Raw genomic sequence first — 24,122 nt, 5'->3', positions numbered from 1 at the left:
ACAGAGTCTCAGAGGATTGGGGTGTGAGCATGAAGATCAGAGCCCAAAGCGAAAACCCTGTGGAGAGCTAACTCTCAAATTTACTGTATAAACATCCAAATCTCCTGCTTCTGATGCAGTGTGGGCACAGACAGGTTTTGCTGGCTTTCAGAAAGCCATGGAAGGTTGCCATAGCCAACACTGTTGCTCGGGCAGTCCCATTAGGATTAAGGTGTTCTAGACAATGGGAGGTGGGGGGATAACACATCACATCACAGCCTTACATATCATACAAATTGGTTTACTCATTCAATGTTGTTCACATCAATCTTGAAATCTACCTGGATTCGGTGAGATCAAGTGACTAATGAGTAATCTGATATGATTAATGGTAATCACTTTCTGTTAATAGGACACACTTTAAACATTGATCAGGATCTGCGAAGCATCTGTTCAGGTAATTAATCAGTTCAGACACGCACCATCATAGCATCCTCAGAGTAAAAGGCTTCACTGAGGGCCAAATTCACTGAATTGATTTTTTTTTTTTTGCCAGTACGTTTACCCATAAGCAGCATTAAAATATATAATAACAAAGTTGTAATAAATGCAAATGTCATTTTTCTTTAGCAGGAGAAAATATTGATTAGTACAGAGCCCTTGTGACTGACTTTGAATCTGGATCTACATCCTCTGTCATTCAGATATAATTTTCCAGGACTGAAGGCCTGTTTGTTGCTTGCTCTTTTTTGTGCGATGCAATCACTGGGAAAGGATATAAATCCTGTTGACAGATGAAAAGCATTGGAGGCATTAATCCAAATGATAGCAAGACAGCAGGCTGATGTGCTATGAATTCACAAGAGCTGTGTTACAGTTTTATGCAAAATATACAAATGACATAATAATGCAGTAATATAATATACTGTACACAACATGTATTTGCATACAGTATGCCACATGAAAAATATCCCTCATGATATATGCTACTGCATGACTATGACACGACTACTACATTTTTAACCTACAGTTAAATAAAGGTTACACAAAATAAAACTAAAGCAACAATGAAATAATGTCCCTGTATGGGGGAAACAGTCAAGCTGGGTGTTTTGAAGATGGGGAAGTCCTTTACAATGCTTGGCCACTGATTGGCTGCTTTATCAGGTCCTGGGAGCAGCGTCCTTGCTTCAAAAGTGCACTTACAACAGTGAAAAGTTGGTGAGATTTTGGCAGTGGAATTGTTCATGCAAAGACATTTTTCTTTAAAATGTGAGAACGGCAAGTAGTCGATCGTTAATCAAGTTAGCCTCTGTGTGAGACTGCGTGCGTGTTAACCTTGAGCTGTGAGTTGAAGCTTCATGTTTATATGTTCTTTGAAACGTCTTGCATTCCCAAAGCAGAAGTATGAGTTAGAGCATCGATTACAATGCTTTCGCCTTCTCTACATCCAGAGCTGAGAAGCTACAGCCTGCAGCTGTTCCCATGTTCCTCTTCTCCTCTCCTCCATCTAAACTCTTTGGCAAGTGTGGGAGCCAGATGGCAGAATGCTGCAAGCTAGAAGATTAATAATTAGCCCTTCAGTGATCTGAGGCTAAACTGCACTATTTCAAATTTGCACTTGTCAAGAGAGGCAGGGGTTGAGCCAGCCAGGGTCAGAGTAAAGATATTTGTAAAATTAAATTGCATTCAACTGGTACTGTGAATAATGTCTGCCATTACTCCTGTGTTCTTCCTCCTGTTCACTATGCTGCCAATGCAGATAACAACACATGCAAGGGTAGTATTCATTAAATAATTTTTTCTGTTTGTTTACTCAATTACTTTGTGGTGGTGGGCGCTACTCACAAAATGGGGGATTGAGGCCACCTTTCTTGGCATGGTATGCAGACAACTGCTATGATTGGCTGACAGTGGTATAGTTTCATGGCAGACTAAGTTAAAGGTTATTTCCAGGCCTAGTAGTATGACAGGATGCCATGCAGCACCATCTGGACCACTAATGTCCTCTACGACCCCCGGCCCCTCCAACCTCCTCAAATCCTCTCCCCCCATTTTTTCTGTGACAACACTTCCCTACAGAGTCACGCTGACATCCCAGTAACCAGGCCTGACGGGGGTTGCAATCATTTTGGTCCTTGCACCCCTAATCCACAGCACTCTAGTCCCTCCCAGCAGACACGGGAAGCTAATGCTTTGAAATATGCAAATGCTGTCACCATGGCCGTCGTCGGCAGAAAGGCGACTGGAATTAAAATGCAAGTCTTGGTGAGCAGGCACAAAATGAAGGTTAAAAATAGCCGGGGATAGAAGGCGAGTGTCACAGTGTGGTGACTGATTATTGACAGCGTGATTCACTCCAACAACCCCTGTAGCCGGCTGGGAAAGGAGAACTCGGTGACTGGGTACAGGGAGCGCGCTAATTAAGGTGTGTTTACAGCACTATCTTTGACATAAATCAACTAACAATAGGCCACAATAAGACAACGTGTCAGGCTGGCCTGGTGCGAGGGAAGGGGAGGGGGAGGGGGGGGGGGGGCACTCTGGTCCTGAGATGTTTTAAAGGTGAACACTGCCTTTCAATTACCATGATTTTTATATCACCTAAAATAACAAATGATTTCTTACATACCCCCACCACCTCCTTAAAACCTCTAATTAAATTAGTGAGAGAATAGTTATATTACAAACAAGACCCCATGACAGACTTTCCAAGTCATCATTCAGACATATCCTAAGTTTAGAGGTTGCCTGTGATACTACTGCAAATACACCATTTATCAAAACTAGTATTTGATTATGTCTATTAGCACAGCACCCAACCAAATTACACAGTGTGTGCCACAGAGCCCATTTCTAAGTAGGTGCTTACTTTGGCATTAGACATTTTGAGCCTTGCTCATATTAAACCTTAAAATGCATTGAAAATGTTGGAATGGCTGCATAATTTTGCAGTAGCATGAACCAAGAAATAATACATTAACATGCATTAATATTTTGACCAGTTGAATGACTGAAACCTATAAGGGAGATAGTTTTGTTTACCTTGTTTACCCCCTCAGGTGTCCTTTAAAACTGTACTGCGCATTAAGTTGAAACACATAAGTAGGATGGGTAAATCATGAAGGATTTTTTTTCATTTCTTCATGATTTATCCATGTATTTTTCTAGTCTCCCTGGAGCTTTAGCACACTATGGCGTTTACTATTTCTCATCTGCAACTCCCCTAAGAACAGGGCACCCAACAAAGAAAGCTGCTGTAACAAGAATCTTAAAGAAAAAAAAACCTGCACCCAACCCTAGGAATAGCAGTGCATTAAACAGACACAATATGTGCTCCTGAACTGCAATTGGCATACAACAGCTTACAGTGGTTTATCAGCAGCAGCAATAGCAGCAACTGCATCCGTGCATCTCAGGTATGGGCATTATATCAGTAAACCCGGGCCTATTTTGTGGTGCAACAGGCAGCGACTCTCAATCATAGTCCATTTGTGGGAGACATGCAGGAGCACAATTGTTTTTCAAACTGCATTATGACTTAATGACTTTTACTGCCAATTTCTTCCAGCCGTTTATGGCTCAAAGTAAACGTGCCATCCATGACAAAGCGGTGGGGAGGTGGGAGAGGGGAGGTTGGGTTTGGGTGGGTGTGGGTGGGGGGGGTTGGGTTGGGGTGGGTGTCGGGGGCTCATATTAAGTGTGATCGAGGGGATAGCAGTTTTCATCTGTTCCTGTGCGAGGCCCCTCACCTGCAAAACCTAATAACTGTGACTCTTATCTGTGCAGTTTTCCTTTGCTCTCCAGTTCCCATATTTGATGACTGAAATAACTGGATGTGGCAGTTCAACGTATACTGACTCAGTATAAGTTTGTATTGGTATAAGCTTGTGTAGTGGCACTCCGAACCAATGCAGCCACTAGAGCTTTGAAGCTAGTTACAACCAGTGATACACATGATAAAACATTCAGAGTCATTTGTTTGTTTTACTTTTTACTTATAAAATAATGCGATCAAAATAAAACAATACAAACAATACTGAGGACACGTTATTCACAATATTCAGGCTTGTTCGTAGACACGGTCAAAAACTATATTGCTCCGTAGCTTGCAAAGCCCATTTTACATCTTCATCAAAGATGATCTGACGTAAAACATAACGTAACACAAAGCATTCTGGTATTACTTAAAGGAGGTTTCTCAATAAAATAAACAATTTATGCAAATAAATATGTCTGTAATAAAATAATAATAATGTGAATAAGTACTATTTTAAAATAACAAAATGAAAATATTTATTTTTTAGGTTACAGCTTGAATGCGCATTTATTCATTCATTATTTTATGCATTTATCATTTTTGGCTATGCCTTTATTGTTGAATCTCTTATGACATACAGTATATGCATATTCTCACGATGACCTTGTAATTCACCCTATATGAGATACAACAATGCTTCTGATGCAGAGAGGGGGGCAAGGAAAGAAAAATACTTAATGTAGGAAGAGCAGGTGCCTCAATTTGGCCTCACCTATTTGCATCTCTGCAGTCAACCACTTGACACATGGGAGGCATGAGACCAGGCAATAAGCTGCCTGTGAATATTAAAAAGTGGCAGTTTTGTGTCAAAGCCAAATTGCAGTCAAATTTTCTTTAATTTGGGGGGGGGGGGGGGGGGGGGGGGCTGGGAGGGGGGTGACAGGAAACTAGGTTGGGATGGGAGAAAAATAAGCTCATCTGAGGAGATGCTTAGTTTTTTTTTTGGACTGAGAAACTCAGAGAGGTGGAACATGGTGGAGTGGTGAAGCCCTGCGGCGGTGTGTTGCACAAAGGGCAGCGTTTTACTGTGGGTCGTCCTACTTTTCGCACTGTTTGTTCCTGTGTGCTGAAGATGCACTCTTTGTTCCGAAACGGCTCCTGGCTTGATGCCTCACTTAAGCTCTGTACATTATAAAGATGACGGTGCTTTCAGGAAGGAGATGTCTTGGTGCGCTCGCAACACAAAGAAGCACTTATCATCTCGTCTTGTTCTGGACATCACGTTGCTTGTTCTGAACATGCATTAATAAATGGAGCCGCTAAACAACTCAACATCAAAGGCTAAGATTGTACAGTTATTTGAACTTCCAGCATGTAAAGAGAAGGCTCCACAGATTTTTTTAGGCATTATGGTTATCCGGGCTGCATTTGAGGACTTCTACAGCTGAAAACTTTCGAGTCTCCTTGCACTGCACGCTCGGATGATGTCGCTTTGAATAGCTGCGTTTTTAAAAAGTAAGTATTCTCTACAAATCTACATAAATGAATACTAGTGGGGATAAATTAGCTCCCTGCTAATTAGGCTGGGAGCCAGCTTTGAATGCCATGCTTAACGAACAGTGGGGATTTAAAACAGTTCTGTGACGGAGCCCGTTACTGGGGACAAGCGGGAATCGTCATCCCCTGCTCATGCGACTTCCTCCCCTCACCCCACTTAATCACAAAGCCGATAATTATGTGGCCCTTATTCCAATTTTGTGCCGCAGAATTCAGCTATTATTTATTGTCTCCTGGTAAAGAGGGTAATGGTGAGGGGGAAGATTCATTTCAAGCAGCTAATATAAATCTGAGCATTTAATATGCTTTTCTCCCTTTCCCTTTCAAATGAAGCACCCATGTTTCAAGCGATCATTAAACTCTGCAGTGGTGCTTCTTCACCAAGCTGTTTGGATCAGTGCAGCTCATAATCCTTTTAATTACATTTTTTTTTTCTTTTTTTTTTTGGGGGGGGGGGGGGATTATTGCAGTAAATCAAAATATGGAGATAATTGCTACCTTTCAGAGAGGAACAGCTGGATCTAGACTGGTCTCCCACTCACACTTTTTCTGATGGCAGGGGTTGTCTGGAAGGGGGGTTTGGGTATTTTGTGAACATCAGGATTGCAATTACATTAACATCCCAGTAAAATATTTGTCCCCCTGATTTTGCCAAAGATGTTATGACTGGAAGAAATAGTTTCTCTCAAGCCAATGGCTGTAGGGGCCTTCAGAGGCATCATTATCCCGATTGTTGCTGGTGTAACCATATGCAGTCAATCAATGACTCATATACCCCTATCAGATAAACTTACTCTTCTCACAAACTAACCTTACGATTAGAGAGTCATCAACAGAGCATGTCAGCTCCACCCATTTTGTTGTTCACAAAGCCTCACTCGTCCATTTGCACTTTCACCACATTCATTTCCCACCTCTGCTCGGTAGCTAGTTTGTAATAAATTGTAGGTGGACATTGAAATTGAATATTTACATATTTTCGCCCTGCCCCTTGGTAACTGGTATCCAATAGAGAGAGGAGGAGAAATGGCTGGCTTTGTACTTGACGATATTCTAGCGAGGCTGTGAAACTTAACATTACAAGGGCTATTATGACTTTCTGTTTGGCACGGGCTATTTAGGTTCACACAGTTATGATATAATCATACAACATGCCTGATGTGACTAACCATATAGCTATATAGCATCTGTGAATGCCGCTGTAGGTTACCTAGCTACCTAGCTAACTAACTATCTAGCATACTGACCTGTTGTTAACTTCTTGCTAAACTGCCAGTTTTTAACTTCTTAAGCAAGACCATTGAAACAAACTTGATCCATTGAAACTAGAGCTTCTAGCTAGCTCATTGAGTTGGGATGCCAGCTAATGTTGAAAACCTGGGGACCAGAAGTAAGTATATATATATATATATATATATGTGTGTGTGTGTGTATATATATATATACAACCTAAATATCAATATTTGATTTTCTTTTATTAAATATTTATTTTTTCAAAATCAGAATTAACATTTAAGTTGTATATTTAGCCTGTATATTTTGAGATTTGTTAAATCAGAAAATATAAACAAAACTGTTTATTTAGCATGTCTGTTAACTATGAGAAAGAAGACTCATATTTAGTATAAATCTTTGGGGGAAATGCCATATTTAGGCAGAGGGGGGAAAACCCAGGAAAAACAGACCAGTATTTTTGACCAGACCAGGAGAAATACTGGATCAGGCAGTTTTGACAGAATTCAGGGGTCTTTCGTGACATTCTTTTTTTATTACAGCATTATTTATGCCTGCACACCATTGGCATCTGGTGGAAACATAACAAGTGCAGCACTTGACCTTTGCACATGATAACGAGTCTCCAGTCAGCTGGCCATATCTGGTGATGAGCTGGGATAACAGTGAACCCATTGGCTTGGTCACGATCCTCTTATCTCAGCTCGACTCCGGAGCAGGGGGTAGGGGGTGGGGGTTGATCCAGCAGAACTGCTCATCATGTAACAGAGTATCCATCTGCTTTGCGCTGAAATGCCTGGCCAATAAATGTGATTAACCCTTCTATCCAGAAGTCTGGCTACATGGCATCCTCTATAGAGAGACAGAGGAGCCCACTGAAGCAGAGTTAATTGGGTTCAAATGCATTACCTGTGAACACTCTGTGTCTGTTTATCAGTGGCCTCTCTATTAGTGCTCGTCCTTTTTAATTATCATCAATTCACCTGGGCTTTGTTTTTTTCCTTTTTTTGCTACATTCTCTCTTTTACTATGTAGAATCTTCAGTTCTCCATCACTGGAATTTCCCTAAATGCATGTATATTATCTGTGTATATTAATAAATGAGTATTATCTGTGTCTGTGATAAATCTTTCTTTCTCTTAAATAAACACCAAAAAAGCACCCAGGTTACTATGGCTCCATTTATTATTGTTTTGCCATTTTGGCTGCTATAAAGCTAGACAAATGAAGTGGGAGACTCCATTGCTGTTGGGGCCATTCCATCACTTTGAGTGGATGTCTACAAGGAGCACTTATCATAAACCCAATCACAGTCTCAGCATTTTTCATGTCAACAGTGCTACTCGGAGTCATCCAGAAAACACACTTTCCTCTCTTGTAACTTAATCCCTAACCTTTGACCTCACAATTTTCTGTAATAACGAGAGCAACACGGAGGTGCATGCCATCACTCGTTTCCTTGAAGCGGTTTTCGCCCGTGTTGGGTGTTTTCACCCGTGTGTTCAACATGACATGTCAAACATATGACCGCTACACCCTCAGGCATGGTAAAGGACTGTGTTATGGCACGGCTTGTGCTGCAATGCTCTTCAATTGTTTCTCTTTTTTAATTATCTAACAGTCAGTTAAGCTGAACAGTCTGACCTGCAATCCATCCTTTTCATTGATTATATTGATGTTACAATGAAAGTACAGCTGGGATTGCAACAGCAACGTGCGCTTTGTCCACACTTGTGCGGAAAGGGGCCACGCTTGTATGAGAAAATGGGAAGTATCGATTGTGCAGAACTGCACAGGCGACATCCAATTCAAACAACTTCTTAATTTAGGAGCAAGATCAAGGCAATCCACAGCCATTAATCTAGAAACTGAGAGGGCCTCATCTTTCAATCTGCTACATCCAATTATAAACCTTTAATGTGAAAATTTGCAATGCAGATGTTTACAGAACAAACTGTGAACAGTATGTAATAACATAAGAGAGAGAGGAAGAGAAAAAGGAAAAAAAAATTCTGCTTGCTCATATCTCAGTGTAACTCCAAGTAGCAGACACTGGTGATGAACTGAAATGCATTAATCTGACAGCAGTTAAGCATTCATGGAGCACCGGTCACTGATTAATATATGTACTGTATACACCAATGTCAATTATCTTTGTTTCCTGCTGCACTGTCCTTCTTAAAGACTTAAAACTCAACATGTGACCAAATCCTGTTCAGCTGTGCAGGGCTGGTTTTAGCCTGCTATATTAGGGTGGGCTGGTAGAAATAATAGGTGGGCAACTTGGGTGCAGTGGGGTAACTAGGGTTGGCGTCACCCTGTGTGGTCGCCCAGGGGGGGTGGGGTGGGGGGGGGGGTGCTGTTGGATGCTGTCGACCGGGGAGGGGGGGGGGGGGGTGGATGGGGGGGTGCTGGTGGGTGTGGGCGCGAGGAATTGTGTGTTATGCATTCAAATGACAAAGCGCTTCTCGTCACATTAATACCGCTAATTAAGAGAAACTAGCTGTTTCAACCCATTGGAGGCGAGCTGTAGGCTGCCCATCCAATCAGAAGTTAGAAACGGTACTGGTATTTTTTGTGCTATTTTTCATTGGCTGAACACAAAAAAAAATTCTTTTTTTTTTTTTATTAACTTTTGATTGGGTGGGCAAGACGCACGTTTGGTGGGCCCACCCCTGCCCATAGCCACCGCCGGCCGTGCAGCTGTGGAACATTAAGTGGCTGTACAACTTAGCCCATTCTTCTGGGGCCCAGAACAGAGGGCAGGAATAAAGATAAGATGATCCACTGAGAAAGAGGAAATGATTAAATAGTGCATGAAAACACACAGCACAAAAAGCTAAAGTGGTGGGGGTTGTATTAACAGATGGTGCTTAAGCATTAGAGTAGTTACTCTGCTGAATGAGTAAGGGTGGGGTGGGGTTGGGTGTGGTGGTGGGGAAGGGGGGGAATAGAGCCTCTTTTCCTATTCCGTCGCCAATATAACAGAGTAATGGCATTTTGGGGGTTTAATTTCAAGGAAAATCCAGAGGTAATCGAGAGGCAAGACCTCTTGCTTTCCCAAGTGATCACCCCCTCCCTCTCCCCGTCTTCTCCCTCTATCACACTGTTAACTATTTCCCTTTCTCTCTCTGTGTTTCTCTCTCCCTACCTCCTTGCCGCCCTCCCCGTGCAAGCACGGTTCAGCTGTTACAGAATGAGCCCACGTCATTCAGTGGCACACATATGTGCCCAGACCCTTCACAATTAATGATCTTAGAGTAGGGATTATCACCAGCCTTACTGCCTCTTTTATTTTGAAAAACGGAATGCAGTTAGAATGAAAGAAAACACAGAATCATTTCTAAAAGGAGGCATCTGGGTGATGTAGATAGATGTGGAATGTATGAGTCATCACCATCGGGCCTCTCCATTCTACTGGGTCACACATTGGAGCGTTACTGGAGGGTGATCAACACAGCTGGAGCATAATACTGAAGATAAAAGGGAGACATTTTCTCATCCTGTCAATAACACAGGACATAAAGAAAGCAGATAAAACACACAGAGTATTCCACTTGTTGATTATGCACAGTATCTGAAACGCACAAAGGGAGCAAGGGAGCCCCAGAAAGGTTGCTTGGAAACAAGAGATAATGGAATGACGCTAAACTGTTTCTACTGACATCCGTCCTATTGGACGTTCAGCCTCGGCTCTTTATTGGATAACTGTTTCAGGGTGTTCTGCTGTGACAGTGTTGGGTGGAGGGGAGGTAGTGGACGAGATTGTCATTTTATTTTTTTCTTCCTTCGTTTGGTGCTCCTCCAGATGGTTAGCGCCCCTCCATATGGATGGCGCCCAAGAGAATTTTTTTTATTTTGCCTATGTCTAGAAGTGGCACTAGTGCAATGCATATTAGCCGTACTTTAACCTCATTGGTGGAGTCAGGTATTCTACATTGCTGTCACATCTTGCCAATGAAATGTGTGTGCGTGCATGCGTGCGTGCATGTGTGTGGTTGTATGTACAGTGAGCTTTTAAACGATTTGGATAAAGACGTGTTTTTATTCATTTGGCTCTGCACTCCACAATTTTTGATTTGTAACCAAACAATTCATATGTGGTTAAAGAGTACATTTACAGCTTTGATAAAAGGCCATATTTATACATTTTGGTTTCACCGTGTAGAAATTACAGCACTTTCTGGTTTCACCAAAACTGGCTAATTATTGACTGGCTAAGTCAATCACCTGATGTGAATCCAATTGAAAGTGTTTTTCATATGCTGAAGAGAAAGCTTAAGGTAATTAGCCCCCAAAACAAGCAGGAGCTGAAGATGGCTGCAGTACAGGCCTGGCAGAGCATCATCAGAGAAGATAATCAGCTGTGGGTGACATACTTCAAGCAGTCATTGCATTCAAAGGACATGCGACAAAGTATTAAAAAATAACTACTTTCATTTACATAACATGAATGTGTCCAAAACATTATGCTGCCCTGAAATTGGGGGTTACACATATAAAGTGCTGTAATTTCTACTTGGTGAAAGCAAAGTGTATAGCTATTTACTAGCCTATGTTAAATACCAATAAATAAAACCTAAGAATGTGCACTTTAACCGTATGTGAATTATTTGATTACAAATTGAAAATTGTGGAGTGCAGAGCCAAATAAAAAATAAATAAAACATACATGTCTTTGTCCCATACATTATGGAGCTCACTGTATATGCTATATCTTCACCCTCTGTTAGATACTTCACACTTGAGTATAAAAGCATTGTTTACTGTCAGGGGGGCATAATTGCAAGGCGATGTAAAGATAAATTATGGACTGACTGTGAGGTGTGAGTGTCTTCGAGAGGGGGGGAGGTCCACTTGCTTGAAGAGTAAATGAGAGGGAGAATCAGTGGTGGTAGCAGCCAGATCAATACGTTCTGTGTGCTTCAACAAACTGGCCCCAGACACTCAGCATCCCAGCAGGTTTCATAACTATAATTTCCGAGCCACACATACAAAACATGGCGCTAGTTCAGTGGTGTGTGAATACCTAAAAATGGATCATAATGGGTCTCCATGTACTAGTCTCCCTGCTAATTTGCATGGTTTACCGCCTATATATAAAAACATACGGGCAGTTGGGGAGATATGCATTCTGTTTAATTGCCTGGCCTTTAGAATTCATTGTGTAATAAATCCACAAATGCTTGCTTAAATTAGATTTTTAAATGCTAAAAAAAAGTACAATATGTCGTAGCTTGATTGAATGTCCCTCAAATGTGTGCATCCAGTATAGATGTACACAAACAAAATGGCCCTCACTTCCGTGGTCAGTGGTGAAGTCTACAGCCTCCAGTCTATGGTGTCCCTTTTCATTCCGTTTAAAATTCAGCTGTGTCAAAGTCCAGGGTATGTGTTAATTTCAGTTCATAAAACTGGGACAGAAAGGATCATGACTCTAAAGAAACAATAGGTAGTGTTTCTTTTTGAACCTTTTCACAGTATATGTTATACAACTAGACTGCTAAAGTGTGAATTCAATGCTGACACGTTTTTAAGACCGTTCACTTGATTCAAATGCAGACTCTAGAAAGGATGGAGGTATTTATCCGTTTCTTATAAACCAGCACCACAGATAATTAGAACAGAAATACAAAAATGTTGTGAATGTAAAAACATATATAGTAATCTCCAAGATACTCCCATTCATTTCCTTGCTATTATGCCAAACTCCAGCATCTGAAGCTGCATCTGCATCTGATGTCAGCATCTAACCGACATCAGTTAGAGGGGAACTTCCATTTTAAAAATTCCATTATCTTTTTTTCTCTGTAACTCATCATAACAAATGCACAATGTCAGGACTGCCGGTTCTGATGTCATGGATTCAAACCCACAGACCTTGTGCCCCCCACCCAGGTACTCACACTGCACTATGAGCTCCACAATGGCCTCCCGGGGCTTGACGTTGAAGCCGTTGTACTGACTGGTCTGGCAGCGGTAGGATCCGGTCATCTCCCTGGAGACGTTGACGATGCGCAGGATGCCGTCATAGCTCTCCGTCTGCATGTTCCCATCCGGCATAGGGGCCTCTTTGTCGGCCCGAGACCACAGGATGATGGGCTTGGGCTTCCCTGAAACAAGGCACTGAAGCTCCACCGTATCGCCCTCCTGGGTCACCAGGGGTGACTTCCCACGTGGAACTGTCAGGTTCGGGGGAACTAAGGAAGAGAAAAACAGGGGGGGGACTGATATGGGGCTCTAGCAAGTGCAAAAACTGGATTAAAGGGGTGGCTGGCTCAAGGACCCCCTCTGCTGCTATTAGGAAATCAACCAGCTAATTACCTATGCCTCCAGTCCTGAGGGCCATCTCTACATTAGTGAGTCAACCTCCAAATGTACCCTGGAACACTTGTCATTCCAGTTATAATGTGTTTATTTGGTGAAATACAAAGCCTACTGAACATTAAGACTGGCTCCTCCCAGCATGAGAGTTTTGTGCAAAAGTTAGGATAGGGTGGATCAGCAGGATATCACATACATCCTCAGCTCAGTATTTCAATACACCCAGTCGCATTTTTCTTTCTTCACAACAAAAAACTGCATGTTTATAGTGAGGTGTTCAGTACAGCCACGGATACCTGATAGTGGATAGCCTCTGATCATGTCCAGTTTTTGTCTAGTTTTAGTTTACTTGTTTACTTGCCTTGCCTGCTCCCAGAAGGTACAGTCTACCCTGTCTCTGCAGAGAATCCCCACTCTCTATTAAATTTATGTTGAACACTTGGATGCACAGCTCCAACCGACCACTGCTCTAATCCAACTTTTCTTGGGAAAAAGGGAACAAACCTACAATGCAACAAAATAATTTCCAGTAGGAAATTACTAAATTAATTTCTGCTAATGTATTCCAGGGAGTTCTGCAGGGAATAGGCTCAGCTCACTCTAATGATGGTGGAATCCCCTGCTCCCTGCTGCCCTAGTGCATAATGGGGCTGGTGATCCCTTAGCCCATGTTGCAAAATGACGGGGAGCTTTATGAATGAGCTTTAGAATGAATGCTGGCTCTCAGAGGGTCTGGTACAATAGGCTGTGAGCAAGCAGCAGTTTAAAGAACAGCCATAGGATAGATCTAAATCAGTGCCATTCAAATCAACCATTAAGAGAGGTGGGCCAATCAAAGAAATCTGCTCTAGAAAATCGGGCACACCATTACGAGGCTTAGGGATGATCAAATTCCATTCTGCACTGGTTACTGTGAATCAACATGGCAACATTAAGTGGCAAAGCTTGGTAAATAAGCACTAGACCAGTTTTTTCAGTGTCACTAGCACTCAAAGTGTTGTCTTGCATGTAGCTTTCCGAATGCAAGAAGTCTTTGCTGTACTGAGAAGCACAAATGCACAAATGATGTCAATGACTTGGTGTACTGGGATTCTGGATAGCATTCAGTAAATCTGGCAGATTTAGATGAAGGTTTTGGCAGATTGTTTGCAGGCTTGTTTCCACTTGTCACCACTCCAGCTTGCAGTAAGAAAAGATATGTGCTTTATAACGTTATCCACATTACCTGTGAGCATTATGGCATACATGGTCATTTTTTCCTACATTATGGCGCCATGAAATGTTTTCACTTTGTGTAAGGCGGCAAGGTGGCAAGCTAGCAAACAACACAATTACAGTATATACTTTAACTATTCAGCAAGCTAAACAGTGGTGTAAAAATACAGCCAGTGAAGTCAAATTATTTCTGTTTTTATAATGAACTGTATGGATGAGCAACCCACCAAACAATCAATGATTTTTATAATTAGAATCATTAAAAATGCCAGTAGATACATTTAACACATGATACTTCTTGACGGCATAACATGAGAATCAAACCTATTGAAATCATAACTTAAATATTTTGTCCATCTAAAAAGCATGGTCCCTCTTAGCTGGGGTCTCTCCACAACCATATCAGTGGAGCTCAAGCATCCTCACCCTGCTGGGGAACAGAATGACTTCACCTTGGAGAGAGTACTCAGATCCCCTCTCCCGCTGTGACTAAGAGCATCTCACTGTCTGGGGCCCAAGCAGAAGCTCTCACCTAATTGGTGGCTGCCAGGCAACAGGTACACCACTAAGCAAGCTGTTAAATGAATAAATAAATAATCATTTCTTCACTATGTCAAGGAAAGAAGCCCAAGAGACATTTCTTCAGAAATGAGCTCTTACTTCTTCATATTCTAATGCTGAAATCTTACTGTGCCATTGTGGCTGAATGCTCTCATGTCATTAGTTGACCATCATAAGAGCTATCAAGTATTATCCTTTCTCATGAACACATTTTATATCACTCAGAAAACTAGGGCTACCTCCTAATAGTCGACCAAACCATCAGTCGATCAGAAGAGTCTTAGTCGACCAAGTTTTCATCGGTCGGTTAGTCGCAGGGAAAAAGTAAAAATAAAAAAAAACCTCAAACTCCATTCGGGAGCTGCACCTTGTCCTTAAAAAGTTATTAGACTATGTCGGGCAGGAAATCATCCAAAGTGTGGGACCATTTCGAGCGTGTAAAGGACGACCCCAAGAAAGTGACATGCAAACTCTGCATGCAAAGATGTGTTTGCAACGTAGGTGTTTTTTACTCTCTGGCTCATAGCAGTTCGGTCCCTGGAGTCCGGTTTGCTGGCGGACGTCCACTCACCATGTACAAAGCATGTGTGCGCTTAACGTGGTAGTAGAACGAATCGAAAACACTGTAATCTTCTGCACGGCCGTCTATTCCACAAATGACACGGAAGTTAGGGCTACGATCACGTACTCTATTTATCTGACTCGATAGCCATTTCAAAGTCAGGGCCATAAACATGAAACGAATCATACACCGCCAACTCACTGCTGCCGTTAATTGTGTTAATGTGTTAACATTTATGTTTGCATTCTGCCCTAAAAAAAATCGAAAGTTTTCATTGTTGAGGCTACTTATATTACTACTTACTGATATTTCTCATTTAAGTGTTTCAGTTTGCTGAATATTTATTTATTTGTTTGTTTATGTAATTTATATTTATTTAGGCTACATTTTAAAAAGAAACATTTTTTTTAATTTAAGAAGGCTGTTTTTTTATTTATCATTTGTTTAATAAGTTATTGTGTTGGTGTTACAAGTTCATAAGTTGTGTGATGTTATACCATGTTGAAAAAATTAACAAAATGTTCAGTCTCCTTGCTGGCTGTTCCAACACATTCAGAATCATTACCGCTTTTGCCGTTAGCATTGTCGTTAACAGGCGGCTCGCTTCGTGCATGCACTTCTAAAATTTGTATTTTAAAAGCTCGTTATTACGGTTTTGTATTTCTCTGTAATGTAGCACAGTGTTAACCATGTCACTTATAACATTCTTTCTCAGCCCTGGAACTCAAACCATTTTCTGATGCCCAAAAAAAAAAAAAAAAAAAAATATATATATATATATATATATATATATATATTTAAATAATTAAATTAATATCGTAAACGTGCGTCGAGTAGTCGACTAATGGCTTGAACTAACGACTACTAGTCATCTAGGAAAATCTTTGTTCGGGGGCAGCCCTACAGAAAACCAAGTTTTGGTCTCTTGCATTAACATAGATATATCAGAGATGACGGTCCTGAGTAAAAATAGAAGCCACTGTAAGGTTGGACAACCTTGTTCCCTCCAAAGTTGACCCAGAATCCTACAGTGAATCCATGTTCCACATATTCAATGCTGACATCCGGATTACATCTTTGTTCCACACATGCTGACTTTTCACATGAAAGGGTGATTCATTTTCTCTCAGGGGGCCTGCTGCATGGGCTAAAGGTAAATTTCTATAATGATTAGTCCTGTACAGCAATGGCTTCTGGGGTTAGCCCAGATGTAGTGCAGCGGGGTGGATGCTCGAAAGGCAAAATGTCAGGGATGGCAACCAGCTGATGAGTTAAGCAGACTGAAAATTCCCCCGGAATCCTGCCCTTGTCTGCCTTTCACTACCACTATTATTCTCCTCTGTTTTCTTGAGTGTGTTGATTTATAAACCAGGGATCATTTAATCATCTTGTACACTAGTCAACTTGGCTTATTACCATGAGAGAGTCCTGTGAAGATGAAATTGGGCGGGAGTAATATAACGTGTGAGAGTAATGGCAATGGCAAAGTGATCATTTGGATTATGAGCATGCCCCTGGAGACGCACACGAGGATGGGGAAGACAATCTGTAATGCGGAATTGGGAGAGAGATCCACAAGCAGATTGCAAGGCAATAAATATTCTAGGGGTCGACTTATTTCATTACTGGAGCACAAGAGTTATGACATTTGTGCTGCTGCACAACGCATATTCGCTAATGATTCCTTTTGGAATGCATGCGTGGGACATTTTCGCGAAGTGTTCTGCCACCAGACACCCCAGTGGCTTCCTAATGATGTAATGTCTTCACAGAAAACAAGCCTTAGTACATGCAGAGCTGTTACCATTATAGGTTGACACAGATACAGTATGTGGATTTCAATATGTGGACACTGCCTAATTGGTTTTGAACAATATCATTGGGAATAAACTATCCAAGGAAATATAATTTGACTGTACAATGAAGCCCCATCATTTTCAGACATTGTCTTTGGTTTGGATTTTCCTGAACAACTGAATGATTTGGATCAAGATCAAGCTGATGTATTTAGAACAATGTAATTTTTAAAAACAAAGGATTCTGGGAAAATATTAATGGAAGCATGGCATCGATGTAGAGCAGCACTGCTTACAATAATATTTTTTGTTAACCATGTGAACCAATTTTTGATCCATTTTAATCACAAAAATGTAGCACTGGCATAATCAGGATAAAGACTCAAGTGCATTGCTGACTGGTTGGACCCTTCGAGACTCCAAATTAGCCAGCCAAGAAGGTAAGGCAGAACCCAAAATATATGACTCCTACCTCAGTCATCTTAATGAAAACTGATATTCAACCTTCAAAAGAGAGCTCCCTTCAACAAGGTAGCTATCTTTTACAAAGTTTTGCCTTCTGTTGGATCAGCAGTTTGCACGTCCTTCTATTGCTGCATTTAACAGTCAGAATGATTTTACCAAGACGGATGAAAACACCGGTGTGCGGCTTTGCAGTCTAAGCCTACTCTTTAATCTTGCTACAGCTGTATGGGAAATCTTTTCACTCATCCTCCTTTTCAAAAATGAATTAAACATTGCCTGTGATATCTAAGAAAAATCAATCGGTTAATGTCTATATTTTAACAATAAAAAAGGTCTTTGTGTAGTTTTCCTGGGAATGAGAAACATCTGTAAGAAGTGTCACAGGGAATCAAATCAAGCCATTGTCTGTCTGTTACTTTGTGTTTGCCGTGTGTATTCAAAGAGAAGTTATCTGAACGATAGTGCTGAACTTGAGTACATTTGTCGTGATTTCTATTTTAGTTCTCCCCAGACTGTCTTACACTCCACAAAACAGACACACCGTACAGCTCCTTATCTGCAGTATATCGATGTGTACCATCTCTGCAACAGTCCAAAAACTGCAAGAAAGTTACTGTCAATACATTGAATGTCGGCAGTTACTGCCACAGTTTGAGAATATAATAAGGCATAGTGCTTATTATTGAACAGGAAAAACTGGCAGATGGCACTATCTCTCTGTTGTTTTATGCAATACCACACAGATTGGAGCCAGGAAGCAACCATATCCAATTCTGTTCATCAATAATAATGTTTATATTTGAACAGAATCTCACAAGATCTGGCTAGACTTCCTGCGGCAACTATACTGGTGTAATCGCTTAAGAAAGCTAGTGAATATAAGGCACTGCATGCATTAAAAAATCAGATTACCTTGAGGTAACATGGTTGAAGTGACAGGTGAGACCAAGTCTGGTGAACCCTCTTAATGGAGAATCTGTGTTAATTACAGGAAAGTGCCAAGAACCAACTTTCCTGTTTCACGATGGAAGGCTGACATTTCCACTGGATCAGTAGGCACCTGTCTGATAGACATGTGAGGTGCTCCTTGAATAATGCTTGACATGGCAGTTCCGCCAAGTCATCAGGAATCATCTTATTTTTTATTTTTTTTATTTTTTCAGCAAATGATTCATGGAAGAGGCCTGAGCCACTGCAGGAATTCCATATTGACTGCAGCTGGTTGGTTACAGCTGACCTCATCTGAACCGTCTGTTGTATGACAGAAGGGGTTAAGGACCACGTGTCAGAAGAGCAGGACTGGGAGATCCACACTGCTCCATAGCAGTGGCCTCTTATTAACCTGTTTAAGTTCTTTTATCCTCTGAAAAGACCACAGTTGTAATGAAAGGCGACATGGTGGCTATTAAAAGCCAGAGTGCAGTGTGTTATTATCGACAAATACAACATCCCCCCACCCCGCCATATCCCGATACCACATACACTCCACTGCATAGTTATGGTGAGAAGCAACACTCTTTGAATGCTGTGTATTAAGTTGCTCTGTAATGCAGTTAGCACCTAATAATATGTCAATGTCATTTTTACAGGTTATGAGCACGTTAACCCTTGCAAAGGACAATTAGGAAATGTTGGCATGGATTCAATCGACAGTTGTCCTTAACTCTCGACTCATAAATAAATAAGCTTATTTATTAAGTTATTAGATTTGTGAACTTTGATAAGAAAAAAACAAACAGTTGCTTTAATTTGGAGTTTAAATTCAGGACAGATGCCTGTGTTCTTTTTTTTCTGTCATAACTACGATGAGGCCCACAGGACTGTGGGTAGCACAGTGTAGGATGAGAAGTCAACTCTGCAGACAACGAGTGGACCAATTTCCTGATCTCTTCTCAGTAGTGACAACTTTGGACATAATTTATCACTGTTACCCATTTTACCCAACAAATTACCCTTTGCATGCTGAATTTTGCAAAGCTTACATTATGGCAACAACTTGTTTTGTTGAAATTACAATAAATGTCTTAAGAGCTGATATGGCGTTTCCTATTTTAGGTATAAAATTACATTTCTATCAACCATTTTTCTTAGTGCTTCTTATTCAAAAATATTTTTGAGTGTACAGTTTTCCTGTACTCAATGACTCCCCTGTTCCTGTATATATTAATGGAAATTAATACATTTATGGTGGCCTTTCCAGCTGATTAATGTTAAAGTATAAAATTATCTGTCAAGATGAATCAGTCCACGCTACATAAGATTGTCCAACTAAATACCTGCAAACATAAAATAGTTCTCATTCCCTCCAAATAAGTAATTTTCCCCCTTAATTCAAAAATACAGTAAATACTTTTTTCTTATTCATTAAAATTTCAGCTCAAAGTGCAAAACTCTCCAGCAGAAAAGGCAGACCATTAAAATCCATCTGCATAAGCTCACTCACGTGTGTGAGTGTGTGCATGTGTGTGTGTGTATAAACAGGCTTACAAATCGCAGTCTTGCACGTGAACTTCTGTCATCAAGCAATGATTAATCAGTTTGGCGTGTTAACGAGCATCAAAACATTAGTAGCACGTCCACCTCGATTAAACCCTACTTAGTAATGAAGGCATTGAGTAATAGCATTTTACATAAAAGCCCCTGTAATCAGAAAATGGCTTCCTGAGTGTTATCTCCTCATTGCTATAATATCCTCTCTTGTGGTAATGAAGGTATTTTGGGTCATGGGCGTTTACCCCTCACTTTTTGAGTGGATCGGTGGCAGAGCCTTTCCTCCCTTTAGGCAGATCAAGCACTGTGCCTAGGGCCCCGCCTTTGCTCCCAGGGCCCCAACTTCTTGCCTTTCTTTAACAATGAAAGAATCAGAAGGTGTTTTGAAGGGGCCCCCAAATTATTTTTGCCTAGGGCCCCCACAAGTCTAGGGATAGCTCTCATCAGTGACCAGGGGAATTTGAGAGTTGGGGGACATTGTGGACTAGCACTCACCAGTAGTGGAGGAGATGTTGACATCAATGCTGATCTCTGGGATTCCCCCACCCTTGAGCGAGGCCATGCAGGTGTAGGTGCCGAAGTCGGTGAACTTGAGATCAATGATGTCCAAGTTGGTGGTGCCCGGGGAGACATCGGGGTCGGTCTGCGTGATGACCATGCGCTCCGAGCTGCGAAGCGCTCGCCCGTTCTTCAGCCAACTGAACATCAGCTCCTCAGGGGGCGTGGCCTCTACCTGGCAGGAGATCTTCACCTCCCGTCCAATTTGGATGTTGTCGTCATTGTGGTAGGGGTCTGGGGTGATCCAGAATCTGCCCTTCTTTAGTGCTTTGGAGAGAAAAGTAAAGGATGCTGGGGCATTAATTGGGATACAGTGCAGTAACATTTAAGAAGTCACAAACATATTCTTATTGATGCATTTGTATGAACAGTCTACATCAAACTAATCTTAATGAAAGAAACACAAATAAAACATGCATCAAAATAACAAATGAACACCCAAGCAAAACCATGCTATTGACTCCAATATTTGTAAAAATTCTGTAATAGATAAAAATTAAAAGAAGAAAGAAGATTATTGCAGCAAATTCATTTCTTTCTTTACATCCATCTGGGCTGTGTTATTCATGCAGATTTCTACAGGGACCTGCAAACTATAGATAACCTTGGTTGTACTTCCCACAGGAAATCTAAAGTAATTAGAAAATTGCCTATCACCATACGGATATTAATGACTGTGAAGAATTAGCAATTAAAGGGTGGTGCTGTCACACAGAGCAACCATTAATCAACAGAGATAACACAACATTACAAAATAAAAATACCTCAGATTTTGGTAAACAAAATATGTCTACACAGGCTTTTTTACAGTTCCCCAGGCTCATGGGCAAGTAGTTTACCCACAGAAAATAAGATTGGTTCGCAAGCCAAAAAGATTACGATCCAACAATGAAACACAGAGACATTCTGGCAACCAAGTTCCTGGCAGTCTCACTCCTGAGTGTCCCCCTGCATATTCCCCCTGAAGCTCTGTGTGGAGGGTGTGCTGGTAAGTCAAACAAACCCGCCTGCTTCTTTCCATTGTTGAGCTCTTGGTGAGTGTTTTCAGTGTTTGAGCAATAGTTAAACTGGTTTGGTGCTAATGACCCTGTGGTTGTGGGTCAGCCCAGAACACTGTGGCTCCTGGGCTAGTCAGAGCTTTCCTAGGCCTCTATAGCCAAACAGTGTGGATCAATTATCATCCAAACAGGGCAGTGACACTAGCTCACTGTTGCTGTGGGAGCAAGGCTGGCTGGAGGGTTATTTCCATTCAGTCCAGAAACACATTGTAAAAACACAACTAGCACCAAGCCTGCCTCAATCATCACTAAGACAAATATGGGCTATGCCTTTGAGCATATTTCAAAACATTTTACACTATTATGAAGCCTGGTACAGAGCTGTCAAAAACAGAATTTTTGGTATGATGCCAATCAGAAGGTTTTATGTTACCGATATTGTCATTTCTTTGACCAATTCTGATCGAAAAGTTGAGGTCATTAATGAGATCAGGCCATTATAAGACAATGATCTCATTAAAGAAATACCTGAATTTATGGAACAGACATGAAACAGACACATTTTATTTCAACTACAGTTGAAAGATGATCTCAGGTTTCTATTGATGAGAACACACAAATTTGGACACCCTTTCCTTATAACTAGTAGAGGAAGAGGTCAATGGGTATCAGTGGTAACACTATAACTAGTTACTACTGATACCCCTAATCACAGTAATACTGTAGCAATGTGCACAAAACATGAACTACTGTAATACTGACAATATAACCGTCCGTGAACTGAACACTTTTTGAAATTTGCTCATTTCTTGGCAGCAGAAAAAAAAAAAAACATTTGTCCACATCCCCAACTCCACAAAGAGGCAGCATGCCAGTTGCAGACACTGCTGAGAAGTGGGCAAGTCTTTGCAAGTGTTTGCTGCCAGATCAAAGGATTAGGCAAATGACTGATTCAATCAAATTTGTCACCGCAAATTCTCAACTCCACAGCGGCCGGTATTCCGGTTCTGAGAGCTTCTATTTATACACATTCAATTTGCGTCTTCCATCGCATCGCCTCCCCAGAAAGCTTTAGTGTGCCCTGATGATGCAGAAGGCCTTGTGGTGTTCAGTTCCAGTGCGCGGGTTTAGACCAGCATAGCCTCGTGCCATCTCTTCACACATATTTGAGACACTGGATCAGGATGAGTACACATTGAACAGTGGCTTGAGGACGTTTTCTTTTTTATATATATATATATATATATATATATATATATATATATATATATATATATATATATATAATTTTTTTTTTTTTACCCGGCTGCACATTCTGTCAGCACATCTCTGCTGTCACACTATCCTCCTCGCCTACATGAAAACATGATTCTCTGTGAAAGCCTCGCTAAATTTTTTACGGGGACGCTGACCAAGACATCGTTTTCCAATTTACTCATACTGTCTGAATGCAGCAGCTGACAAGATGGGACAACTTTTTTGCTGTCTTGCCTCTTATAGGACTACACTGACTTCTGTGGGATCGGATGTTTTTGCACAGAGAACAGCTACAAAAGTACATTAAGATTTATTTTAAAAGGTTAAACTGTAAGTGGCTTACTGAGTACTTCAGAAGACTGGTAAGCACATGACCTGAGTGCACCGCAGCAGTGTGTCTGAAACAAGCTTAGCATAATCACAAAGCACAAAGTGCCTGGGAATGGGGAGCTTTAAAAGACCCAAGGAGAGAAGAACAGAGACACGTGTCAGCAAGTAAATAATTTCCCGCGATTGGGATGTCTTAATATTATTATTTCAGAAGCTTCCAAAGGGTCTTTATTTTTGTACAAACCACAGAACACGATCACCGAAAGCATGTGAGGTGATCGCAAAGCATGCAGACACGCAAGGAGGCTTCTTCAGATCTTTTGCATTCCTATCCCCTCTGCACAAGCTGTGACTCAGTACGAGCTAAAAGGATTGCCAAAATAAAATTATACATGGCATAGAAGTGCCCTCACCAGGCAAGCCCAGATGATTTGGAAAGCGCAATTGAATGTTTAGCATTTCATTCCAAATGCCTATCCTATATCAAATTGAAATGGTTCCAGATTTGTTTAGCCAGCCCATAAAAATGTCATTTTTATTATATATAATAAAGAGTAGCCTGTCAGGCGGTGGTTCCATGCAACTATATAATTTCATCCTGAAATGAAAAAAAAAAAAACACAATGCATCAATCTCCTCTTCCAGTGGTTTTAGACGTTTAGCTTTATTAATTGCCTTTTTTCCTGCGCATTATTAGGCAGACCTACTTTGCTGGGTCTAAAAATAGATTGCAGTGGCGAGAGCCTTTTTCTACACAATGACGAAACTTGAAGATTAGATCACCCCATTTCCGTCAATGATTCTTCTGAATAAGGCAGCATTCTGGTGAGATGTGCGAGGCTTCATTTATACATTAGTCACAGGCAAGCAGTGTGCGGCTGGTGGTGGATCCCACATTTGACCGTGCATAAAGGAACGTAGCGAGTAATGCTTGTGGACGATTGGAGACATAAGACTCGAGAGCGAATCAGATCGAGTCAGTCACACTTTATTCTCTTGCCCCCACTCTGATGTTGCTCCTGCAGCAAAATGCTCTG

General features: G+C 41.2%; 1 protein-coding gene across 9 annotated transcripts in view; it reads right to left on the bottom strand.

The window, feature by feature from the left end:
* The window catches only part of mdga2a (MAM domain containing glycosylphosphatidylinositol anchor 2a), a 226,214-nt gene that overhangs the window by 70,934 nt on the left and 131,158 nt on the right, over window positions 1–24,122 (bottom strand). For 5 of the 9 annotated variants that reach the window (XM_035392026.1, XM_035392033.1, XM_035392074.1 and 2 more), the window contains 2 exons: window positions 20,438–20,767; window positions 12,436–12,756 (listed from right to left, as the gene is read on the bottom strand). In XM_035392026.1, the coding sequence (XP_035247917.1) occupies window positions 12,436–12,756; window positions 20,438–20,767 (651 nt within the window). The remainder of the gene's footprint in view (window positions 1–12,435; window positions 12,757–20,437; window positions 20,768–24,122) is intronic. The other 4 variants (XM_035392055.1, XM_035392065.1, XM_035392088.1 and 1 more) reach the window with 1 other exon arrangement.

The sequence above is a fragment of the Anguilla anguilla genome, chromosome 1, assembly GCF_013347855.1.
Source record: "Anguilla anguilla isolate fAngAng1 chromosome 1, fAngAng1.pri, whole genome shotgun sequence".
NCBI classification, from domain to species: Eukaryota; Metazoa; Chordata; class Actinopteri; order Anguilliformes; family Anguillidae; genus Anguilla; species Anguilla anguilla.
This window is presented reverse-complemented; position numbering and strand designations above follow the sequence as displayed.